The following is a 15,389-nucleotide window of genomic DNA, read 5'->3' as shown; positions in this document are numbered from 1 at the left end:
GGACACCGCCGCGCTGATAATGTAAAGCAAAAGTAAAGAAAGCACTTAACTAAAAGCTCAGGCCAGGGCGGAAGGATGCGTGGGTGCGTGCACCCCCAGAGGGAGTTGCGAGCCTCGGCAGCTTTAAATAAGACTTTGTCTTTTCTTTCGTGCTGCCTCGGTGTTGGGGGTGGGGGGAAGAAAAAGAAAAAGGAACATATTCAACTACTACTACCTTGCCTTGGCTTTATCTGGGTGACCATTTTCTAGACTTGAGGGGATGGGCGGTGGGGGTCCAGCCACTCTGGAGGAAGAAGATCCCAATGCTGAAATCCATCTACTTTCCTCTACTTAGGCGAATACAGTGGCGCTCAAGGCCAGCTGCCACGACAAGTGGGTGGCACGGAGTCGCCCTCAAGGGGGGCTTTGGGCCGACGGATTATCAAGTGATGGGAGGACACAAAGGGCGTCTTGCCCGGTGTAAGTCACGCACAGCCTGCGGGGGTGAGCTGCGGGGGGGTACGGGAGGGAGGGCTCCCCAACCTCCCAGATGTCCACCCTCAGACCACGGAAGGGATTTTTGGCAGGTCATGACTTTTCGGGACTTGGGTGGACTTATCCCGACCCAGAGGACCGAGTCCATTATCCCAGGCTTCTCCTGGAGCTCAGGTGCAGCGCGGGTGCAGCTAAGTCCTAGCGGAGTCGCCCCTTTCCCCACCACCCCCGGGCTGGGCATTTGCCTGGTTACTCGAGGGGTGACTGCTGTTGCGAGCATGCTAGTCCCAGACATCTAGAGGGGGCTTGCTGTTGAGAGATGCCCGGTGTCTGCTGCCTCGCCAGCTTGGCCGCCCGTCCATGAAGTCTCCTGCACTGTGAGCGGTCCAGGGCTCATGGGTCTCTTGGGCCAGCGCCCGAGCATGCAGCCTCTCGGCAGCTCCTCCGCCAGCGGACTGGCGGCCACCTAAGAGCCGGGAAGCCCGTGCCGGCTCGCACCTCTCGCGCCAGGGTGGCGGGACTTGGTGCGGCGGCTTAGCGGTGGGAGAGGGCGGCCGCCGGCCCGCGTGTCCAGGGACTTCTCCAGGTACCGGGTCGCTCGCACCTTGCAGACGGTGCAGAGAGTGCCTCGGAGAGAGACAGTGAAGCTGGTCCCCTCCAGAGGCGGACGTCGTCTGGAAGTGGGGGTGAAGACGGGGAAGAAAGGGGGAGTCTGGGGCAGGGTGTGTGCGCGCGTAGGAGCGCGCCTCGAGGCGCCCCGCACTCCCCGCCCCAGCCCGAAGGGCCCTTGGAAAGCCGGGAGCGGTGGTGGCGGCGGCGGCGGAGATCAGAGGCACCGGGCTAAGCCCCGCTCCAGGGACGCCCCGCGACGCGACAGGTCCATCCAGATCGTGCAAATTGGGGAGCCACAGGCGGCCGGAACCCGGGTCTCCCAGCGCGGGAGGTCCCGGGCCGTTGGGGCGCCCCGTCGGCCGCCGCTTCCTCCTCGAGAGCCTTGGGCGCGCATGAGGCCGCGGCCCCGGCGGCAGGCACGGGCGCCCCCTGCTCCCTCTCCGTGCCGGCGGTGATGCCATGCCCCGCCACCACGCGGGAGGAGAGGAGGGCGGCGCCGCCGGGCTGTGGGCGAAGGGCGGGGGCCCGGGCAGCGGCATGAAGGATGTGGAGTCGGGCCGGGCCCGGGCGCTGCTCAACTCGGCGGCCGCCAGGGGCGACGGCCTGCTGCTGCTGGGCACCCGCGCGGCCGCGCTGGGCGGCGGGGGCGGCGGCGGCCCGAGGGACAACCGGCGGGGCAAGCAGGGCGCCCGGATGAGCCTGCTGGGGAAGCCGCTCTCCTACAGCAGCAGCCAGAGCGGCCGGCGCACCGTCAAGTATCGGCGGGTGCAGAACTATCTCTACAATGTGCTGGAGAGACCCCGCGGCTGGGCGTTCGTCTACCACGCGTTCGTGTGAGTACCCGGGCGGGGGTCGCTGTCCCCGGGGTGGGGGTCCGGAGCCCCCGGGGGTCGTGCTCGGCTCAGCTTCCGCGTGTGCACCCCTCGTGCCACCCCCAGGCCTCACACACACAGATTCAAAACATGCACACACAGTTACACGCATACACATACACACACTCGCGTGCACACGTGGTGCGCTCTATTTTTTTTTACACGTGTTTACGCTATTCCTCCTCCAGCCTGCCACTTGTTCGGGCGCCACCTCTCCAGCCCATGCACTCTCCTTGGGAAGCTGCCCCGCCGCGCACACTTAGACTACATAGGGCTGCGATTGGTTCTTTGGGAGCGTTTAGGTTCCGAAAGATACGAATACTTGGACCTCCGCGGCTTGGGGCGCCCGGGAGCTGGGAGACGGCGAGGGGAGCCTGGTGTCTGGTGGGAGTGTGGAGAAGATGGGGACTGACGGTGTGATCGGACCTGGTGGAGTTGGGAGCGACCCGGGTCGAGGTGCTGGGGTGGCCGAGCAAGGGGAGCTCCGCTAGGTTACCAGAGCGCCGGAAACACGCCTCGCCGCCACCCCTCCGAGCAGGAACGGAACCTGTGTCAGCTGCTTGTCTTTCTTGCCACAAAAGGTGGCCGAGGTGTGTGTCTGGAAGGAGGGCCAGGACTTGGGGACTCCGCGCAGGTGGAGCTCCAGCCCAAAGGATGAACAGATTGGAAAACTTGCCGCCTGGACCGTGACCAGGCAATGAGGTGTGTGTGTGTGTGTGTGTGTGTGTGTGTGTGTGTGTGTGTGTGTGTGTGTGTGTGTGTGTGTGTGTGTGTGTGTGTGTGTGTGTGGTAAGTTCTCGCTATCTAGCAGAGAAAGCTTATGAGAAAATGATTGAAAACAAATGTCTATTTTTCCCTCAGGCACTTGAAACTTTTCAATGGCTTTAAAGTTTACTACTGTCCCCCCCCCCTCCCATCAAATAAAACAGTCCATCATTTATTCTGGCTCTAGCGATAGAATTAGACTCCTCTGGACTTGTTTAGGTACTTTGTATGCAGTTCTCTCTCTCTCTCTCTCTCTCTCTCTCTCTCTCTCTCTCTCTCTCTCTCTCACCCGTCTCCTTTCCTTTTCTCTCCCTTTCTCCCTTTCTCTCCCTTTCTTTTCTTTCTTCTTTCTTTCAGAATTTATAGATGCTTCAAAGTAGAAGAAATAGTAGAGTCACCCAAGATAGGAACCTGGAGACTATTCTCGACTCTTTCATTTTTTGTTTCTCATTTGACTCCTACTGGCTACCTAAATTATCATTAACTTTTGCATGTTCACTTTGTAAATATTTCCCAACTATATTTCTTTCTTTTCTTTGTTACTCTCATTATCTCTCTTTGTTTCACAAAATGTCTCTTTTGAATCATCTGAATTTTCTCCTGCTTAGTCACCTGCACTGGTTTTAGTTTTAAGATTTACAAATATTTCTTCCATTGCACAATGGATTTGAGAGTGAAGAATGGAATCAGGATGGTTTGTAGAGAGATTATAGTAATCGTCCATTTGTTCATGCATTTTATTAATAAATTAATTTTATAAATACTTCTGTTTTTTGCTATGTGACATAGACTTTTTGAGAAAAATTGGAAAAAAAAGGAACTAAGAAAATAACTATAGGAAGGAGGACTTTAATTGGGGAGATATTAAGGAAACTAATTAGCAAATTATTTTAAAATATCTGATGTATTTTGTGAGAATAATAATATTGATATGGATGACTTAGGGGATGAAGGTGCCCCAAATATAGGACAAAAGGTTGAATGGCATTAGTTTAGATTTGGACTTGTTCCATTTCAGGTGTTTGTAGGACTTTTATGTGGAGATTATCAATCATAAAAATACAAGTGTTATCCAGGGAACCATAGAGATAGTATAGTAGGTAAGATACTTGCATTGCTTGCAGCTAGCACAGGTTCAAACTTCAAGTTCAAAAACTTGTTTTTGATTCTGCTAGGAGTGATCCCTGAGTACAGACAGGACTGATCCCTGAACATTGTCAGATGTGGCCCCAAAACAAACACAACAAACTAATACTAACCAAAAAATATCCAGATGTTATCCAGTCATACACTCCCTTTTTATTTCAGAACCCCCAGGAATTCCTAACACATAAATATTAATATATTTGAATGTATGTGTTAAACATCTATAGCTTTATCTTGCTATCTAGGTTAGAGAGTTCAACAAGGACATTAATAGCAGTTTTAGGTGCTGGTATTTAAAGCAATGAATAGAGAAACTGTGACAGCACAGGAAATGAAAAGTGAGATGAGGAAATGGTGGAGAACACTGTCTACAGAAGATCAAACAGTGGGTAGAAGAATAAGAAAATACAGAAAACTCTGAGGAAGACATGAGGAAGTCACCAGCAAAGCAAAGTGGTTACTTATGAACTTTCCATAAATTCACAAAACAGTAATGTATATGGTTAGCTGACTTTAGGACTGCAGAAAAGACTAATAAAGGTATATTATGTTCAAATTGTTAGTCATGAAGGAGGTTTCTAATGCTCCTTTTTTTCTTGTTTTGTTTTTGGGCCACACCTGGTGATATTCAGGGGTTACTCCTGGCTATGAGCTCAGAAATCGCTCCTGGCTTGGGGGACCATATGGGATGCCAGGGGATCGAACGGCGGTCCATTCTGGGTGAGCCGCATGAAAGGCAAATGTTCTACCACTGCACTATCGCTTCAGCCCCTCTAATGTTCTTTATTAAAGCAGCTTCTGTGGTGTCAGAAATTTTAGATATAAAAATATATAAGAAGAATATAAGATATAAGAAGAATCATGAATTATTAAGAACTGAGAAAGGTAATGTAGAAGTGTAAATCAACTGCAAATCCCTTTGAAGATCTTATAAGACCTTTTATAATATTACCTTTACCTATTTTTCATGTCTTGTCTCTGATATATGCCCTGAGACTAGCAGTAATGAACAACAGCTGTACCTTTTCTCATGCTTTTTTTCAAAATACTTCCCACATTATGCACTCTGACTGTCTAATCTCTATCTTTTCATCAAGGTACAGGTCAAGAATTAGGGTCAGGTATATATCATCTCCATGTCAGAATGACTTAATTGTTCTATGTATAGGGTTGCATGGCACTCTAAGAAAGTCAACCGTACAGTGCTTGCCCAAATTATTGTTATTGTGAGCTATTTGGTTTCTTTTCTCCACAAGTTGGTAAATTTCCCATATAAAAAAATTCTCTCTCTGAATTGAAGGGCAATGTGTCTTTCATATAACAGGTCTTCAGTATGTGCTTGCTTAATAAGAAAACACAGAATTTTCCATGGAAGTTTCCGGTAGAAGAGTTTCAGAGTGAGTTAAAACTGAAGGAATTACTAAGTCTTTTTGAGTTTCTTAGACCTAATATACTGATGATTCATTTTGAGGAGAAAGGTAAATATCTAGACGTGAAAGATTGTTGTTTTTCTTCCAGCATACCCATTAGTTAGTGAGCTGGGATATTTTTAAATTATCTATTTATTTATTTATTTTAATATTTGGGGTCTTTAAAACTTTATTTATGGATAGTTAAGTTGTGTCTGTGATCAAGCCCAGAAGTTGAAAGATATTATTGCTAGTCTAAATTTCTATCCAAAAGAGGAGGAATTTTATTAATAAGAAGTGAGAACATTTTTACCACTTTGTGACCTCATATCTAAATTACTTTCTTCTATGAAGTCATCTTATTTTATTTATTTACTTATTTTTGGTTTCTGGAGCACACTGGGCAGAATTCAGGGATTCCTTCTGACCCTGCACTCAGAAATTACTATTACCAGGCACTGGGACCATATGGGCTGGGGATCAAAAGTGGGTTGGCCAAGTGCAAGGCAAACGCCTTACCTCCTTGGCTCTATTGAAGTCACTTCAATCTCCTGAAAAAGTAAGTGTGAAACACCCAAAGAAAGCGATCTTCTAAAGTGTTAATAAGAACACTCTGCTCTTCATCCAGTTCCTCAAATGCAGGGGTTGTATTTCTTGTTCTCTGTTGTAACACCAACACTCAAAACAGTGTCTACTGCATGCAGATGGATTCATTTACTCATAGATCAGATCCCCAAACTATTGATTCCCAAGCATCTGGTGGAATTTTACTTATGCCAAAAATCAAATATTAACGAATTAATGTATTAATTGCATGCCAGTTTGGTTCTGAATTATGTTGATGTCTATACAAACTAATGTTTACATTTATTTTTCTCCTGCATTTCTTAAAAAATATTATTTCTGGGGGTCAGAGTGATAGCACAGAGGGTAGGGTGTTTGCCTTGCATGCGACTGATCCAGGTTTGATCCCTAGGTATGGTCTCCTAAGTTTGCCAGAAGTAATTTATGAGCACAGAGCCAGAAGTAACCCCTAAGACACTACCAGGTGTGGCCAAAACCCTCAATTAAAAATGATTTATTTCCCCTAAATGTAAAAAGGCCTTATGTGGCTTTATACTCTGCAACTATAACAACTTAAAGTGGCCCATATATTTTAAATATATACAATATATATAAATTTATACAGTTTATACAATGCTATTTGAGGATTATATTACAACTATAAATATTGAAAGATTAATTATTAAGATCTTGGTAACAGGAATGTTATAACCTAAAATAAAACATATATAACATGTAATGAAGTTTTATTATAAGAAACAATATGAATAAGAAGTTATCCAGCAAACTTTTGAGAATTTCTTGAAAAGAACTGGTGCAAGTTTTAATGTTTAACTGCAAATGGCTATTTTGGCAGATGAAAAAGCCAGCATTCATGTTTTCTCCTAGCTTAGTGCTATGAAACTAGTTTAACTCTTAATTGTGGAAATGCTGCTGCCCTTGCTTATGATTTGTAAATTTCTTTTAAATTTCTATTCTTTAATTATTTCTAAATATGCTATTATAATTTTTATTTCTTTGCAACCTGAAAAATAGATTGGCCACACCAGTGTTGCTGTTTTTTTATTTTTATTTTTATTAAGACCAATGTGAATTACAAATCTTTCACAGTTATATTTAAGGTACATAGTGACAGTGAATCAGGGGAATTCCCACCAAGAGTGTTGACCTCCCTCTGCCACTGTTCTCAGCATGCCATACCTCCACCCTTAGCCCCCTGAAATGCTAGTGTAAAAGGTCCCTTTTGTCTATAGCCTGTTGTAGTTTGGGTCTCTTGAGTCTATTGTTGTTGTCTTTAGGTTGAGTACTTGGGTCTTATCATTTTTTAATTTTTACTCAATGCTCATGAGATTGCTTTGCCCCTGGTACCATTCACTTTCTTTTTCTCAATTTGTAGGAAGCCACAGAAATATGAGGCCAAATAAAATGATTTATGCTCTATGGTTCTGTTAAAAAATAAAGAAGAAAGCTGGTGGGAGCCCCTGGCTAGAAGCTATAAATATAAATATAAAAGAATAAAAACAGAAAAAAGAAGAAAAAGGGAAAAAAAGCAAAAGAAAATAAAAGGAGGGGGCTAATGTGGCAATTTTGTTTTTGTTTGTTTGTTTATTTTTATATGGGCTTAACAAGTATTGAAGAAATTAGAAAGGAAATTTCCTTGGCCTAAGATACAGGGTGTCTCTACCCTTGAAGAATACTGTCATGAGACTGACTACAGGCTCCAGATATGTTCATTGTCAAATCCCAACATTTTTCTTTATGGTGTAATTAGAGATCTTGGTTTTTGCACAGATCCTAGAATGAAGTCTAGGATAGAGACTTTTGTTATGGTTCTAAGAAAATTTCTGCTCAGTGTTGGTTGTTGTAGTTGGTCTTCTGTACTTCTGTAATTAGTTTTCTTGGTTTTTGCACAGATTCTATGATAGAGTGTCTTTTGATTTCATTTCACCATTAGGAGGCCACAGCACTGTTTTTTTTTTTTTATTGGGGGAGCAATTGCGGTGGTGCTCAGGTGTTACTCCTGGCTATGTGCTCAGAAATCACTCCTGGCTAGGGGACCATATGGTATGCTTGGGGACTGAACCCAGGTCCATCCTGGATCTGCCACGTGCAAGGCAAACACCCTGCCACCTGTGCTACCACTCTGGCCTCATTACAGCACAGTTTTTTAAAATTATTGATGTTTTCATGGTTTCCAGAGTCTCAGGTGAGAATGTGATCTTGTGCTATAACTTTATTTAAATTATCAATCTCCTAAGTGTTATTAAATAAGTTGTTTCTAAATTTAATTTTTTAAAGGCTGGAGAAAGTAAGTATAGAAAGTAATTTACTTGTCTTAAATTAACACACAAAAATAAATGGCCTTCCTATACACCAATAGTAATAAGGAAGAAATGGATATTAAGAAAACAACCCCATTCACAATAGTGCCACACAAACTCAAATATCTTAGAATCAACTTGACTAAAAATGTGAAGGATCTATACAAAGAAAACTATAAAACTCTGCTCCAAGAAATAAGAGAGGACACGTGGAAATGGAAACACATACCCTGCTCATGGATTGGCAGGATTAACATAATCAAAATGGCAATACTCCCGAAGGCATTATACAGATTTAATGCGATCCCTCTAAAGATACCCATGACATTCTTCAAAGAAGTGGATCAGGCTCTTTTGAAATTTGTTTGGAACAATAAACACCCTAGAATAGCTAAAGCAATCATTGGGAAAAAGAATATGGGAGGAATTACTTTCCCCAACTTTAAACTTTACTACAAAGCAATAGTTATCAAAAAAAAGCATGGTATTGGAATAAGGACAGGCCCTCAGATCAGTGGAATAGGCTTGAATACTCAGAAAATGTTCCCCAGACATACAATCACCTAATTTTTGATAAAGGAGCAGGAAATCCTAAATGAAGCAGGGAAAGCCTCTTCAACAAGTGGTGTTGGCACAACTGGCTAGTCACTTGCAAAAAATTGAAATTATACCCCCAGCTAACATCATGTACGAAGGTAAAATCCAAATGGATTAAAGACCTCTATATCAGACCCGAAACCATAAGATATATAGAACAACACATAGGCAAATCACTCCAGGACATTGAGACTACAGGCATATTCAAGGAGGAAACTGCACTCTCCAAGCAAGTGAAAGCAGAGATTAACAGATCGGAATATATATATATATATATATTTTTTTTTTGGGTCACACCTGGCAGTGCTCAGGGATTACTCCTGGCTCTATGCTCAGAAATCGCTCCTGGCAGGCACAGGGGACCATATGGGACGCCGGGATTTGAACCACGGACCTTCTGCATGAAAGGCAAATGCCTTACCTCCATGCTATCTCTCCAGCCCCTATGGGAATATATTAAGCTGAGCAGCTTCTGCACCTCAAAGGAAATAGCGCCCAGGATACAAGAGCCCCCCACTGAGTGGGAGAAACTATTCACCCAATACCCATCAGATAAGGGGCTAATCTCCAAAATATACAAGGCACTGACAGAAATTTACAAGAAAAAAAATCTAATCCCATCAAAAAATGGGGAGAAGAAATGGACAGACACTTTGACAAAGAAGAAATACAAATGGCCAAAAGACACATGAAAAAATGCTCCACATCACTAATCATTAGGGAGATGCAAATCAAAACAACTATGAGGTACCACCTCACACCCCAGAGATTGGCACACATTACAAAGAATGAGAATAAATAGTGTTGGTGGGGATGTGGAGAGAAAGGAACTCTTATCCATTGCTGGTGGGAATGCCATTTAGTTCAACCTCTATGAAAAGCGATATGGAGATTCCTCCAAAAACTGGAAATCGAGCTCCCATACGATCCAGCTATACCACTCCTAGGAATATATCCTAGGAACACAAAAATACAATACAAAAATCCCTTCCTTACACCTATATTTATTGCAGCACTATTTACCATAGCAAGACTCTGGAAACAACCAAGATGCCCTTCAACAGACAAATGGCTAAAGAAACAATACACAATACACAATGGAATATTATGCAGCTGTCAGGAGAGATGAAGTCATGAAATTTTCCTATATATGGATGTACATGGAATCTATTATGCTGAGTGAAATAAGTCAGAGAGAGAGAGAGAGAGAGAGAGAGAGAGAGAGAGAGAGAGACAGAATTGTCTCATTCATCTATGGGTTTTAAGAAAAATGAAAGACATTCTTGCAATAATAATTTTCAGACACAAAAGAGAAAAGAGCTGGAAGTTACAGCTCACCTCAGGAAGCTCACCATAAAGAGTGATGAGTGTAGTTAGAGAAATAACTATATTTTGAACTGTCCTAATAATGAGAATGTATGAGGGAAATGGAAAGCCTGTCTAGAGTATAGGCGGGGGTTGGGTGGGGAGGAGGGAGATTTGGGACATTGGTGATGGGAATGTTGCACTGGTGATGGGTGGTGTTCTTTACATGACTGAAACCCAAACACAATCATGTATGTAATCAAGGTGTTTAAATAAAATATATATAAAAAAGAAAGTAATTTACTTGTCTTGCATGTGGCTGACCCCAATTTGAAAGTCTGACACCACTTATGATCACCAGAGCTCTGCAAGGAGTATTCCCTGGGCATAGAGTTAGGGGTAAGCTCTGTACATATCTGGTTTGGTCCAACCTCCCCATTCCAAATAGGTTGAAATTTTTTATGTTGCATATATACACATTTTTTTTTTTTTGGTTTTTGTTTCACACCCAAATCGCTCCTGGCAGGCTCGGGGCACCATATGGGATGCCGGGATTCGAACCGGGATTTGTCCTGTTTTGGCCGCGTCAAGGCAAACACCTTACTGCTATGCTATAGCTCTGGCCCCCAAATGATGGTTTAAGGACTCTTTTTTTTTCTTCTGAGTCATACCCGGTGATATCAGGGGTTACTTCTGGCTCTGCACTCTGACATCACTCCTGGCCTGCTTGGGAGACCATATGGGATGCTTGGATTCAAACCACCGGCCATCCTGAGTTGGCTGCGTGCAAGGCAAACGCCTACTGCTGTGCTATCTCTCTGGCCCCCAGATTTATTAATATAAGGTGAAGGAGTTGTATTAAATCACTCAGTGAGGAAATGTCACCTTATCGTTCTTATTTTCAATATACTTGAAAGGGTAGCAATCAGAATACTGTTAATTATGAAATGAATCAGAAGTGAAGAGAGGGAATAGCAAATGTAGGCAAGGTATTCAGTAATTTTATAAAGTATGTAAGACGAGAGATTGAGCACTAACTAGAAGGAAATATATCACAACGGAGAGGGTAAGAGAAGACAAGTTATAGGAAAGTTAAAAATAATTATAATATATTCAGTAGCTGAATATTTTAATGGCACCCCAAAATGCTGTATTTTAGTACAGGATGGTTTCTATATATTTTATAATTTATGCTCTTTGATGGTGGTTTTTAAGTAAATGTAAAACAAACCATTAAGTAGCAGGAATTAAATTCCAAAGTCCTGTGTTTAGTAACAGAAATGGTATCATTATTGGCCTTCACAGAAAGAGTTGACCATATTTAACTAAAGCCATATGATTACATATATTTTTCCAGATTAAAACATTATCTTTGGGGGCTGAAAATATATTGCAATGAATAAAGTACTTGCCTTGTAAATAGCAGACCCAGGTTTGATCCTTGGCACCTCATATGATACCTTGATTCTGCCAGGAGTGATCCCTGGACTCAGAGCCAGGAAAAAATCCTGAGAACCAACATATGTAACCAGTTAAAAAAAGTTATCCTCATACGTTGTATTAAGTATTAATTATAGAGTCCTAGAGGTGCATGGACGGATGGATGGGCCTTTTTCGGCTCTGCACAACACCTGCAGCCCCTAAGGCAGATCTGTAGGTATCAAGGTGACAGCAAAAAAAATGATCCACAGCAGTCAGATTTCAGGAGAAGTGAATTTTTATTAGTAAGGCCCTAACCGCCATATGTATATCTTACATGACTTCTAAGCTAAGCAGCCTCTCTGCACCCAACCTGTCTCTCTTCTCTCCATACAGCCTCTTTCTTGATGAGCCTGTCTGTTCCTAACCCCAAGCAACCTCTTAAATTTAGCAACCACAGACCCCTCCCAGCTAAGGGAGGGTCTCCTCTCCAGGGGAGATAGGCAGGAAGTTGGGGGAAGGGTAACATCTCAAGGTTCTTTGTTTGAAAAAAGAAAAGAAAAAAACACTCAAATATTTCAATTTTAAATTGGAGAGGATTTGATTTGAGACCACACCAGGTAATATTATGGGGTCACTCCTAGCCTAGTCCCTGGGATCACCCTGGTTGGGGAAGTGTTGGGAAACTATGTTGCATTCAGAAATCCAGCATGTAAGGCCCGTGTTCAAATCTTTTAAAGTTATTTCTGACCCAATTCTAAATGTTTTAAAAAATTATTTATACCATATGTATATGTGTGTATATATGTATAATAATTTAAGTAATATGTCTTAATAGGTTTTAAAATTTTTATTGTTTTCATTCCCTAAAATGTTATATATCTTCTGGCATAATTTTAGATTTTAATTTAATATATAGAAATAATTGTTTTATATATATTTAATATCACTCCTCACTCCTGGCAGTTCACAGGGATTCTTACGTGGTGCCACGAATCAAACCTAGGCTGCCTGGTTGTATGGTAAAAGTCTTACTATCTTGTACTTCTTTTCAAGTTCCTGAGATTTATTAATACTTATTCATATAGTTTTAATTCCTTAAAATATTAGATGGTATTTTCTTGAACTTTGACAATACCGGATAGGAAGATATTATTATCTTTACATACATATATTTAATTTTACTACCAATGATACTGTGCAAGCAGTATCTATCATCTATCTATCTATCTATCTATCTATCTATCTATCTATCTATCTATCTATCTATCTATCTATCTATCTATCTATCTATCTGCCTGCCTGCCTGCCTGCCTGCCTGCCTGCCTGCCTGCCTGCCTGTCTGTCTGTCTGTCTGCATGATACCCTATGCTGACTTCCCTGGTTTCTGTAGCTGTGGAAAGAAGCAATATTCTCTTCTCAGTACACACCACAAACGCCTTTCCAAAGTCCAAAGTGCAACCTCATCTATGCCAGCATCCACGAAACCTGGCATGATGCTTCCATTCATATTGAATTTGCCATGAATAATGCTAAATTCAGTGAAAGTTGGTTCCTCTCTATGGTACTTGTTGTTATACCTGACAGAACTTTCTTATCAGATTGTTTATGTTTCATTGTTCCCTTGCTACATATGTGTTCTTATCCACCAAGTTGTCTTGTACATATTCTTGTACATATTCTTTATATTTAAGTGTTCATTTACTGAATAATCAAAATTAAGGTTTTGTTTAATTTAATTTAGTATATGATCTACTTTACAAAGTGACTTTTCTACTCAAGCTCTATTAGTCTACCTAAGGTCTATTATTCCTTACTGTCAATACTTTTATATTTAAGTGGAAAGTTATTACCATAGGAACTTAGATAAAAGAAATAAATTTGCCCCTTGATAGTGAAAATGTTAGTTACTTAGTACCTACTGATTGGTTACAGAGACTAGCTCCAACTGTATACTTACACATATAGATCTTAGGACCGCAGAAATCTTGGGAGCTGGAGGAAATATCAAATCTCTGACTTGGGCCAAAAGGTCTTTCTCCACATGACATCTCTGCTTTTACTCTGGTTCTGATCTATCTTCTTCCTTCTAAACAGTTTCCTTTATTTAGTTTGTTGTCCCTGGTCCTTTATAACTTCACTTTTACTCTCTCTCTCTTTCTCTCTCTCTCTCTTATTATGACTTGAACTCTAACTAATGGTATTTTCCCATTTCAATTTTACAGACAATTTACTCATCATAGGCATATATTCATATTTTCATTTCATGTTTCTATCAGTTGGCCAACTGGGAAAGAATATCTGATACAAAAGTTTTTGACTGAAGTCAGGCAGTATTTTCAGTTTTATGAACCATAACAAAAGAACAGTGTTGCAAATATGCATAATAGTTTCCTTGAAAGTTTATTATATAAACTAGTAGTAGCCCAGATATGACTCCTGGGACAAAGCTGCTGGCCTCTGGCCTAAGCAACAGAGATATAAAGGAAGCATCTGCTGATAACCCTTACAGAAAATCAGAATAGAAATAGGTAATAAACTTAAGATCTATAAAACCTGGACAGCATCTAACTTTTCTATGTTTATGCTTACCAAGGAACTTTCTGATGAGTATTTGCATTTGCACAAAACTGCCAATAAGAAGAGACTAAAACAATTATGTGCATTTGAGAACTTGAACTAGAGAGTTTTATGACTTTAATAAGAGTATAAAGTAATGGTAATCATATATCAGTGCTTACAAACAAGGTTGAATAGTGATTTGTAAAGGAGACAATGGATCTGAGCTCTACACTTCCTCTTGGGAAGTCATTTCACCTACATTTATAAAATTCTTTTTTTTTTTTTTTTTTTTTTTGGTTTTTGGGCCACACCTGGCGGTACTCAAGGGTTACTCCTGGCTGTCTGCTCAGAAATAGCTCCTGGCAGGCACGGGGGACCATATGGGACACCGGGATTCGAACCAACCACCTTTGGTCCTGGATCGGCTGCTTGCAAGGCAAACGCTGCTGTGCTATCTCTCTGGGCCCTATAAAATTCATTCTTAAAATAAGCTTATCACTTGTTTGCTGAAGTCATTTTTACAAGTATGCTAATGTTTTTGAATGAATTTTTATTATATTTTTTATTGTATTGTGCATATAGGCAATTGAATATATTCAAAGTTCCATATTCTCAGTATTTGAGAAGAGTGATGGATGAAACTATGCTGGAAGAAATTTAATTATATATGATATGAATTATTTTAGATTACATCTAACAACAGACATAGGCTAATAGTCCATAGGAAACTATCAAAACTTAATGAATTCTGATGACAATTAGATAGTGCTGTGTTATATCACCTTTTCTTTATACATTGTCAACTTAGTTTCGGCTGTTTTTCAACAGGGTGATAAAAATCAAGGTGATATGGGAGATGGGAAATTAATGTCTTCAGATTAATTAGAAGAAAGTTTATCTGAGAGTTACATTTATATTTAGTGCTTTTCATAGATGGCAAAAGAACACCATGATATTTTCAGGAAAAGGAATATCAGTCAAAAATTAAATATTTTCCCCATTTCTAAAGTTGCCAAATATGATGGCAAAATTTTAAAATAATCCAAAATATCAAGCTTAGAGCTAAAGATAAGCCAAAAATAGATGCTTGTAAGTTCTGAACATTCCAAAAGGAGGAGACCTCAAGGACTCTAAACCCAGCACAAAGTAAGAACCCAGCACATCAGTAAGAAACTGAGAGCTACTATCTCTTCAGACTTCAAAAGGGTCAGGGGTGAATGAAGACCAGAATTTAGCATTTACCTGAAGAGAATTTCCACACTCTATGTTATATACTTGCTGGATAGTCCAACATTTTTATTGATCATTTGTTTACAATATTATGTGATTTCATTGAGTTAACA

The 15,389-nt window shown here is 41.3% G+C and overlaps 1 protein-coding gene across 1 annotated transcript in view; it reads left to right on the top strand.

Moving 5' to 3' along the window:
- Nucleotides 1-1,623: 1,623 nt before the first annotated feature.
- KCNQ5 (potassium voltage-gated channel subfamily Q member 5) overlaps nt 1,624-15,389 on the top strand; it is a 722,711-nt gene continuing 708,945 nt past the window's right edge. Inside the window, 1 exon segment of the mRNA XM_049777012.1 lies at nt 1,624-1,919. Coding sequence (XP_049632969.1) covers nt 1,624-1,919 — 296 coding nt within the window.

This window comes from Suncus etruscus, chromosome 7 (genome assembly GCF_024139225.1).
Source record: "Suncus etruscus isolate mSunEtr1 chromosome 7, mSunEtr1.pri.cur, whole genome shotgun sequence".
Taxonomy (NCBI): domain Eukaryota; kingdom Metazoa; phylum Chordata; class Mammalia; order Eulipotyphla; family Soricidae; genus Suncus; species Suncus etruscus.
This window is presented reverse-complemented; position numbering and strand designations above follow the sequence as displayed.